At 30.8% G+C, this 11151-nt stretch overlaps 3 protein-coding genes across 3 annotated transcripts; 1 reads left to right on the top strand and 2 right to left on the bottom strand.

Annotated features, from left to right (window-relative positions):
* Window positions 1-246: 246 nt before the first annotated feature.
* On the top strand, window positions 247-1211 carry HELRODRAFT_179043 (hypothetical protein; the record flags this gene model as incomplete). Its single annotated transcript, XM_009027892.1, has 3 exons — window positions 247-343; window positions 457-551; window positions 660-1211. The coding sequence occupies 3 exons, from the start codon at window positions 247-249 to the stop codon at window positions 1209-1211; spliced, it is 744 nt and encodes a 247-aa protein (XP_009026140.1).
* Window positions 1212-4835: 3624 nt separating this feature from the next.
* Window positions 4836-7259, bottom strand: HELRODRAFT_179042 (hypothetical protein; the record flags this gene model as incomplete). Its single annotated transcript, XM_009027891.1, has 3 exons — window positions 4836-5929; window positions 6788-6924; window positions 7111-7259. 3 exons carry the CDS (start codon window positions 7257-7259, stop codon window positions 4836-4838), a joined length of 1380 nt encoding a protein of 459 aa, XP_009026139.1.
* Window positions 7260-8186: 927 nt separating this feature from the next.
* HELRODRAFT_179041 (hypothetical protein) lies at window positions 8187-10800 on the bottom strand (the record flags this gene model as incomplete). Its single annotated transcript, XM_009027890.1, has 4 exons — window positions 8187-8250; window positions 8378-8541; window positions 9133-10517; window positions 10689-10800. The coding sequence occupies 4 exons, from the start codon at window positions 10798-10800 to the stop codon at window positions 8187-8189; spliced, it is 1725 nt and encodes a 574-aa protein (XP_009026138.1).
* Window positions 10801-11151: the final 351 nt, after the last annotated feature.

The following is an 11151-nucleotide window of genomic DNA, read 5'->3' as shown; positions in this document are numbered from 1 at the left end:
TCAAAAAACTTTAGTGAGAAAAATCGAAAAAACGAACTATAAACATATTAACGCCAAACATTCGGTAGAATTTATAGAATATTGTAAATATATATATATATATATATATATATATATATATATATATATATATATATATATATATACATACATATATATTTCGCACATAAATATATTTCGCATATATTTCGCCATATTTCGCACGCAAAATTGTAATTAGCGAATTATTATGGTATTTAACTAAAAATGTTGAAAAACGACAAGTTTAGAAATATTGTAGCTGATTTTTATACCTCCGCTGAACTTCAGAATGGCTTCAAAATTCTACGGGGAGAATTAGAAAGTTTGAAAAAGAAAAAAATTAAATTTGCAACACAAGGAAATACTAACTGGATAAGTTAAGTGATTTTTTTGAATTATTTCCAATTACTGACAATTTGGGACATTTGTTACCAGTATTCACCATTCTGAACATTGAGCGAATTCCCAATGAAACATTTTCAAACATTTCTCCGAATTTAAATAATAAAATTGACAGAATTGAAAATTTGGTTAATAAAAATATTGTTTTAAATAAACAATGTTTGTATACGCTGAATACATTCAACACCAAGGAAAATATTGTTAAAATTAATGCTGCACAATCATCTACGAATTAGGCGGCACAAACTAACACGAAAACTCTAAACAATGCTTGGTCTGGCGGGAAACTTTTAGATTTCAACAAAGCTCCTTGTTCTACAAATATACAAACTGACGAAAGTGATAATGAAAATAAACCGTTTCAACTTAAAATTTCACGTCGGAAATTGATTGATCTTAACACCGCTTCAACGCCTAAAAGAGAATTAATCAGGAAAAATACAGGAAAATCAAAAGCTGAACTTGGCTTCAAAGCTGTTGCACCACCAGTTAAAAAATCTTTCATATATTTGGGAAACCTCAACATCACCAAAACAGACACTATAAGAGAACACTTAAATAAAGCTGGAATAAAATTTATATCCATCTTTCCAATAGCAAAACGAGGTTCAAATGTTGAAGGCGATGATAACAAATCTAGTTCAGCATTTCGCATCTGCGTAGCAAACAATGAAGTTTCAAAAATGTTCGAAGAAGACTTATGGCCCGAACATGCGATTATACGCGACTGGATATTCAACGTCAAACCAAGTAACACTATCGAAAACAACAACAACAAACATGGCTAGAAATAATACAAGTTCTGTTGACTTTATTTTGAATTCGAGTAATTTATTTCACGGCAGTGAGTATTTTTCTGTGCCTGATTTTTCTTCTTTATTTAACGAAGACAATAGAACTACCAAAAACTGTTTTTCTATTTTGCATGTAAACACAAGAAGCATATTCAACAAAATAAGTGATTTTCAGTTACTTTTGTCTAATTTGAATTATTTATTTTCTGTTCTTGCTATCACAGAAACTTGGCTAACTGCTGATTTGTCTAAATTAATTGGTTTAGATAATTATGATTTCATAGATCTCCCACGTAAAAATAATTTGGGTGGGGGAGTTGGATTTTTTGTTAAAAAAAACATTGAGTATTCAAAAAAATATGAATTTTTCGATGAAAATATTTGCGAATTGCTCAACATAGATGTTCAACTGAACATCGATGTTGTCAATATTACTTTAATTCACAGACCCCCTAAATCCAACTTAAATTTATTCTTTGACTTTCTATCAAACTTTTGCAAAAACAATGTATCAAATTTTTCATATATTATTGGCGATTTTAATATAAACTTGAACTCCTCAAATCATACTAAAAACAGTTTTGAAAACATTCTTTATTCTCACAATTATCACTCGCTAATTGATCAACCGACTCGCGTGTCCAAAACAACTTCCATATTAATAGATAATATATTTACCAATATTTACTCAGATCACCTAAATGGCATTTTAATGGTGGATCTATCAGATCACTATCCCATATTTTCATTTAATTTAAAACAAACATCACTTCCTAAGAAAGATGACATCTTAGTAGCAAGGAAATTTTCATCTAATACAATAAAAGCTATTAAAGAATCATTAATGGTAGAAAACTGGGACTCTGTTTTTAACGAATCTGATGTTAACATATGCTATAATAACTTCAATTCTACATTTTTAAATATACTAAATCATCATGCTCCTCCAACAGCAATTAAAAATAAAAAAATTAAAAAAAGTTGGATTACTAAAGATATATTAAATTATTTAAAAAGTATAAAACAAATCCAAGCGACAATAATTTAATAAAATATAAAAAGTTTCGAAATTTTTTAACATCTACTAAAAGATCAGCTCAAAAATATTTTTATGAAAATCACTTTTATTTGGCCAAAAATAATTCTAAATATAAATGGAAAGTAGTTAAAGACATTTTAAAAACAAATAAGTCAAAAAATCTAATTGAGAAAATTAAAATTGCTGACGAATTTATTACTGACAAACTTGAAATATCTAATGCCTTCAATGATAATTTTATTAATTTGGTTAGTTCTTGTCGAAACACATTCTCTGTTGACTCCTTGAATAAACTAAAAATTTTTACAGATCCCGTTCTATCATCTTTTTTTCTTGAACCTACCGATCGGTCAGAAGTTATTCAAATAATAAATTCGCTTAAGCCCAAAATGTCAACTTCTGATGATGAACTTAACTCATTCACAGTTAAAACTTTCAAAAACGAAATTTTATCTCCACTTACTCATATTTTCAACATTTCTTTCAAACAAGGTATTTTTCCATCAAGCTTTAAACTCTCAAAAATTGTTCCTATCATGAAAAAAAATGACCCCTATAACTTAAATAATTACAGACCAATTTCTTTATTATCACCTTTATCCAAAGTATTAGAAAAACTGGTTTACAAACTTATTTTCTTTTCTTATGAAAAACAATGTTCTCTCTGAAAACCAGTACGGATTCAGAGCCCACCATTCATGTGAACTAGCCATTCTAGAATTGGTTCAAAATATATTGACCAACATGAGTTCACGTAGGCTTACTCTTGGAATATTCTTCGACCTTACAAAGGCATTTGATCTGATTGATCACGATATTTTGTTAAATAAACTCAACCATTATGGGATTTGTAGTATTACAAATCAATGGTTTGAGAGTTATATCTCGGGTAGAAAGCAATATGTTTTTGTGAATGATGTTAAATCTGGGACGCGTGAAGTTTCGTGTGGAGTCCCGCAAGGGTCTGTATTAGGCCATTTGCTTTTTTTGATTTATATAAATGACATTGCCTACCTATCAAAAAAGATGAATTGTATTTTTTACGCTGACCATACAAACATTTTTTATTCTTCTGATGACATTAAACGAGATTTAGATGTAATAAATAATGAACTCAAATTATTCGAGGATTGGTTCTCTATGAACAAACTCATGGTTAATTCATCCAAATCGGCCTATGTTATATTTGGACCAAAGATTTTAACCAATAGTTTCTCGTACCTGGACCTTGTGTTCAGCAATGTGAAATTAAACAAAAACCAATCAAGTTGTTTTTTTGGGTTTAGTTCTGCAAGATAATTTGTCTTACAGTTATCACATTAAAAATCTTAAATCAAAAATCAATAAATTCATAGGTATACTTTATAAAATCAAAAATAAGATTAATTCCACAATATTAAAAGATTTCTATTATAGCTTTATATACCCTTATATTCATTATTGCGTGATCATATGGGGAAATAGCCCTGCTTATCAGCTAGATCCCCTGTTAAAATGTCAAAAACGTTTTATAAGAATTTTATTCGATTTAAAATTTAATGACCACACCTCTAATTATTTTCAGATTGCAAAACTACTTTCAATAAAACAAATTTATTACACATGCATCTCAATATTTATATTTAAACTTATTAACAACTTAATTCCAAAAAATTTTAATAATTTGTTTATTTATAGTAACGCAATCCAGTTAAAACACACAAGACATACCTCAACATTTTATATTGAAAAAAACATATTGAAACTTATTAATAGTAGCATAAGAGTCGTCGGACCTAAGACGTGGAATAAATTACCTGAATATTTGAAAGAAGCAAAATCCGTTGTAAAATTTAAAAAAGACATCAAATCCTACTTTTTAACATTTAAACCCCCTTAACTTTTTGTGTGGGCTCATGTACGTGTGTGTATATATATATATATATATATATATGTGTGTGTGTGTGTGTGTGTGTGTGTGTGTGTGTATGTGTGTGTGAATAAGTATGTTTTACGTTGGTCTATATATATATATTTGAGTTTCAATAATTACAAACGACATTCTGATAAAAATGTAAAAGAATTGATTACTTAATAATTATGATTCCATTTTTGGTTTTTTAGGATTTGTAATATGAATGTGAGTTTACATGCACTAAAATATTTAAAATATATTCTCATTTTTACAATTGTCACTGGTAATCATTACAAGAAAACCATATTTTCTTTTCGATTTCCAGATCATTTCTTTTCATTGATATCATTTCTTTGATTTCTTTGTTTTGATTTGATGAAATAAAAAATGTCAAAAAAATTGTCAATATATATATATATATATATATATATATATATATATATATATATATATATATATATATATATATATATATGCGTGTGTGTGTGTGTTTATTTTAAGTTTTTTAGAGATTTTTATTAGTTATTAAATTTTTTAAATTCAGATTCAAATATTATTTAGCATGTCTGAATGAAAAAAACTAGAAAAAAAACTATACCCTAAGCTCGATTGAATGAAAATAAGTTTGAAGCATTTGTTTAAACAGAAGTTAATATAAATGATGAAATCGGATAAGCAGCACTGATCAATAAATTAATTGATACACAAAGAGATCTCCAGCAACGACGTACAACCTCGATCTGGCATCATCCAAAAATATTCGTAGAGGGTTCTTCATACCATTTATTCCTGGCTCAATTAATTCACGCACGAATTCTAAACATTTATTTAAAAGAAGGACTCTGTCATTTCCACTATCACAAACCAAAATGAATCCGTTTTTATCGGTTGTTAAGTGGCTTGGCTTGTTCAGACAGTGACTAATTAATTTCCGATTCCCATCTAAATTATTATTATCAATTAGGTTATCAATTTTGTTATCGTCATTATTGGAAGTATTGTTGCTTTTGTTACTTTTTGTTTCTAAAAGATCTTTTGTAAAATTTGATGACGAAGAAGATGATGAAGAGGAAGAAGATTTAGTTTGTGGTGGTGATGATAAATAACTTTTGTTATATTTACCTTCATCATCAACGTCGGATTTACTCAGTTTAACATGCTTGACGTGACTGTTGTAGGACCACTGGATGGAACCTTTCCTATCGACTATGTGCAAATGATTATCTGTGCTGCAGACCAAATACTTGCTATCTTCGCAAACCTCTGAATTATATGTCAGGTTTATTGCATGCGCAACACTCCCATAATGACTGCTTTTTCCATAGGGAGCTGACGAGTTGATATTGAGTAATACTGACTTTATTTTCTTTTTAGAACCAAACATTTTATATTCGGATATTTTGTTTTTGTTTTTACTGACAGCCAGAAGGCTGTTGTTGTTGTAATTAATGGAAAGTGTGCTGTAGGGATTGCTTGTTGTGATGTGCGAAACTTTTTTGGAAGGAAATTCTACTCTGTGAATATTTAGCATGGACCATTCGGATATGAATAAAACATCGGAACCATTCGAGACAAGATCAAAAGGATTTTTAACATCTTTAACATTAAAAGTGGTGATCAAGTCGTACGTGTCGATGTTGAATGAATATAATAATGGACTGTTCGCTGTGACGACAAATAGCTGGTTGCGTATTGCTGTCACCCCTCTGATCTCTTTATCTAGCGATATGGTACGTACCAAGACCACTGATTGGCCAGGATTTGACTGTTGAGGAATTTCTGTTTTGTAAAAAAAAGTTTCAGTGCATATTAATTATCGTGGATGAAATATCTTTTGCACAACATTAATTTGTAATATGAATATAATATGTTTATACTTTATACACATGACAAATACATTTACTAATATATATATATAATAACATGGTTGGCTTAGCGTACGTCTTGTTGATTTTACAATTAAAGCTTTTCAATTTTCTGAAATCGTATATATTTCAGTAAATACTATTTATATTTGTATATTGTGGCTAAAAATATTTCTCCGAAAAATTTTGAGTCGTTGGTCTCCAAAATTTTGGACCGGAATAATGAAAATTTTCTCAAATGCCTAGTCAAGATTCTCGACAAATCTAAAGAGAGTTTAGAAAAGGTCATAACGCCTTCTAATAACAACCTTAAAAAATTGATGGAAAAGTCCGACAAAAATTTAACAAAGGTAGTTGAGTTGTTTAACGGAAACCTACGCAAAACCATTTCCAATTCTGAAACTCTAATAAGTAAATTGTTTGAAACAACAGCCCTAAGATTGGAAGCACTAAGCAACAGCTTCGAGCGTGCGGTCAAAGGCATATCAGATGCAGTAACTGACTGCATGAGTAAACTCCATGCGACCATGTTTACACTTAGCACTACTGTTGCTGAATGCCAACAGCAGGTAATTAAATTTAACAGCACTCTAATGCTCGAAACAATGACAACAGTATTGTGGACGGTGGAACAGGAGCGGAATGAAGTGGAAAGTCGATCTAAAAATGTAGTAATATCAGGGTTGGAGCCTCAGCCAGGAATTAATGACAGAGAATTGATTTCTTCATTTTGTGAGAATAATTTAAATTTTAAACCGCAGATAACAAAAACCCGCTGTTTTCGTAATTCTAAGATCTGTGTAACCCTCGGCAGCTGATGAGCTGATGATTTTAGAAGCTACTTCAAAAATTTTCAGATCATCACCAACTACTATAAATCCTGACCTTTTAAATTTTATAAATCCTGACCTTTCAAAAAAACAGGCAAAATTGGCCTATTTAAAAAAGACAGGAAAGACGTCTCAACAAAGCTAGTAATGATTAGCCCTTTCGTGAAATCAACAAATAGACACCTTCGTTTTGCCCTTGCCAATGCTCGAAGCATTCAGAAGAAACAAAATGACCTTATTTTATTTTTATCAGTTTATTATGAACCTGAAATATTTTCTGTTGTTGAAACTTGGCTGACCCCAAATGATCTTGATAGCAAGCTGCGCGAATTCAACACGAATGACAACGTAACAGAATACTTCTTCGGCAACAAAATCATAAGTGTATGGAACGATCTCAACGTCACATGCCATCTTCAAGGATTGCCTACTGGCTGTTGACTTATCTACATATTTAATAACCAAACAACCATGATATTATTATCTGTTGTAAAATTTAATATACAATTACTATAATAATGATTACGATATTAGTGTTGCATCAATGTTATTGATTGTAGTCTACTAACGTTGAACTTTTGTGGTGTCTTATCGTTATTTATCATGATTTCAGTTACTTTTTTCTTTATTTTATTTTGATGTTTATATGACGTTTTGATGATGACGATGATACTGTCATAAACACCCCTATATATTATTGGTTCCAGTCATAGTTTTGACGATTAATTTGATGACGTTGATTGATGATATCGGCATTAACATTTTTTTTATTATTCTTTAAAAATCAGGATCTGACAAACGCAGAAACTGTTACAATATGCAAGGCAGTAGTACAAAATTAAACAAAATGGTGCATCTTTCATGACATTACGTTATTTTTTTGTGGAAATCAGATTTTCCTTTTACTATTCTGGGTAAGTGGTCTGTTAGGCCCTCTGAATAGTTTTATGAATAAATAAATAAAATAAATGAATATACAATGCAGTTATATATGTATGCACAATATTTGGTATACGATACCAATTTTCAAATTTTTTTTCATATAACTTATATTAAAAATGTCTCATTAGCATTATTCTTGCGCCCAATTATATCAATGTTGATGTGTGTGTTCTGTAGTATCATCTGATATTATAATATCCACTGTATGATTTTGTTTTCGTTTTAAAAATTTCTATAATAATAATTATTTTTATTATTACTTTTCTTGACGATCCTACTCTTCTCCTTCTTGTCACTTTTTTAGGTTTATCTAGGATTGATTATTGTAACTCGCTCTACTATAGTCTTCATGATTCTACACTCTATCCTTTAAGTGAAGCTTTTAACTTTGCTGCACGTCTAGTTGCTCGTGCCAGCTTCTTTTCTCATATATTTCCATGTCTTGTTCTCTTGCACTGGCTGCCTATAAAATATAGAATCATTTTTAAAATTTGCACATTAATGTATAAATCTCAATTTAAATTATCCCTAAGTACTTATCAGATATATTAATTGAACCTAAACGCCACGGCTTACCTTCTTGTTCTCACTTTTTCTTAACTCGTCTTAAACACTCTTTTGCTAAATCTGCGCTTGCTTTTTTTGGGTCTTTTCTCTGGAACTCTCTACCTCCTTCTCTGACTACTTCTCCATTACTTACGAAGATCAGAACGGATCTCAAGACCCATCTGTTTGCAAAATTCACTGAGAAGTGCTGTTGAACATCGTGGAAATTGCGCTGTACAAACTAATTGATTGATTTTACGTAAACCAATTACGTTTGTGAACGTGAAGAAATAAAAAAGGCTCCCACTATAATATTGTTGTCATCGTATTTATTATATCAATAGTCAGTATCCACGAGTCATTGTACGTATCTACACCATATATATGTCAATAACACATTGGTGATTAAAAACAATCTTGAGATCCCCTGCTAAGAATAAAACAATTAAGTAGCAATTGTTTCCTACGTAATAAACGTTCTCCGCATAGAATGAAAGAAACATCCTGAATGAAATGAAATGTTGAACATGCACTGTACAACCTCTCTAAAACATGGGACACCAACAACTTTTAACATAGTGCTTTAAATAAAAACCATCAAATTAAACATATACTTTTTTTAAATTTTCTAATAATAAAAAAAAGACCGATGATTTTAAATCTGGAAATGCTAAGATGAAGTACGCTAAAAACCCAAAAAATGAATGATTGAATTAGCTATTTATCATTTAGTAAATACTGATAAAAATTAGAAAATACAAAATGAAACAACCAACCAACCATCAACTATTTTATTGACTTTCAAAGAACCCAAGCATAAATTCTTCCAATGATTGACATCGCATTCCTCGAAATGAACCTTTCGCCTGTTTTTCACTTCAAAATCGTTGGCGATTTCATTATCACAAGTTCGAAAGTCCACATTGTTGTAGCAAGCGTTGAATTTATCCAGGGAATCCATATGTAAGATTAACCCTTCTTTTTTATATTTCAAACCTACAAACTTGTTTCTTAGTTTTCCTAAATTTTTAATAATCTTGATGTAGTCAGTTTTTTTATTTTCGGCCTGTTGACAATATTGAAGGGATTGACACTGCAGTTCATTGACGACATCATACACCTTCTTATCCACAATTTTTTTCATTTGCTCGCCCAACTCCACAATTTTGACCTGCGTATCCAACATGTTCGTGCAATAATCGTCCAACAGTTGATCGCAGGAATTCACTTTTAGTTTCAGTTGTTGCATCCTTGTTGTCAGCTCGAAAATCTTGGCATTCAGCTCCCGCTTCAGTTGGTATTCCAGTTCAAAGTTTTTTATGGCAAGGTTCGAATTGATTTTTGTTTGTGTGTTTACAGCGAGGTTGTCGTTCTTAACGATGTGAGTAGCATCACTTGTAACATTTTTTAAATTTTCGTGATATTTCTCAGCCTCTTTGAACATTTTCATTTTTCGTTCCAACTTACCCATCTCATCCTTGTTCTTCATGGATTTTTTTACTAACTTTTCAACTTTTTTCATTGATTTTATATCAGGCTTGATTAAAATGTAGTCTTGCAAATTTATATCATTTGATCCGATGTTGCAATTTTTATTTTTTAAAATTTCAGAATCTTCATTACGACCACGTTGCATCGTTGATGTGTTGGGGTCAACTTTTTTCATTGCATCGCATTTAATTATAACGTTGTTGTCTATGTTGCTGTTGCTAACATCTATTTCATTGTTGATATTGTTGCTGGTTGTAATGGTATTGTCAGTGATGTTGTTGATGGTGTCTCCATCAGTGAGGTCGGATGCATCTGTCATGTAGACAGCTTGTCTCTTAAGGGAGCCTGACCCAGCATCCTCCTTGTGGAAACCTGACCCAGCATCCTCCTCTCTATAATGAAAATAATCTGATCTCTTCAACCTGACCCATGAACTGTTTTTGTCATCGCTTACATGTTTGTGATGATCGCTTTTGTTTTCACCAATATGAACAACATCGGTATCATCATTATTAATTTCATGAAAAGAAGATGATGATGATAAAGATGATGAAGATGACGATGATGACCAGAAAGTAGGAGCCGGTGGTTTAATAGTATCTAAGTGATAATTGCGATGGATAATGGGATTCGTTTCATCATCTGTCTCCTTGTTTGAATATTCATCATTACGTTGGCTTAACTCCCTTCCGTCTGTAAGTTGATGCAATGGTTGTTGACAGTGTTGTTGTTGATGGTGGTTGTGATGTTGTTGATGATGATGATGATGTTGGTGGTGGTGATGTTGTTGTTGGTGGCGATGTTGTTGATGACATTTTCGTTGATGTTTTTGTTGATGATGATGTTGTTGTTGTTGGAGCTGACATTTTGGATTTTCCTGTAAGGTTTCGTCAATGTTTTCGTTGTTGCAGCTCAACTTATTGAAGGCATAATAATAACCAAACCATGAATAATGTCTGACACCATGTTGATCCATCACTATATATTCAAATATATTCCAGCTTATAACCTATTTAGTTTTTTTTATAACGCTTTCACATAAAATAATACGATGCTTCAATATTAAGTTAATAAGTGAACCTTTTATAAATTTCAATGACTTGAAAAAATTTTTTGCAATAAAAATAATTTAATACCCTAGCCTGTTGTTAAAGTGTGTAAGATGTTTGCTTGCATATAAATTTATGAATATTTACAAGGAAGAATGAAAGGCTGTTTTGAAGAAAATACGTCTAACATAAATTTAAAGAGGATCTCTCTTTGATATTTAGGTAAACACACACTTATATAAATATATACATATCTACTGATCCATAAATATATATAT

The sequence above is a fragment of the Helobdella robusta genome (genome assembly GCF_000326865.2).
Source record: "Helobdella robusta unplaced genomic scaffold HELROscaffold_51, whole genome shotgun sequence".
NCBI classification, from domain to species: domain Eukaryota; kingdom Metazoa; phylum Annelida; class Clitellata; order Rhynchobdellida; family Glossiphoniidae; genus Helobdella; species Helobdella robusta.
This window is presented reverse-complemented; position numbering and strand designations above follow the sequence as displayed.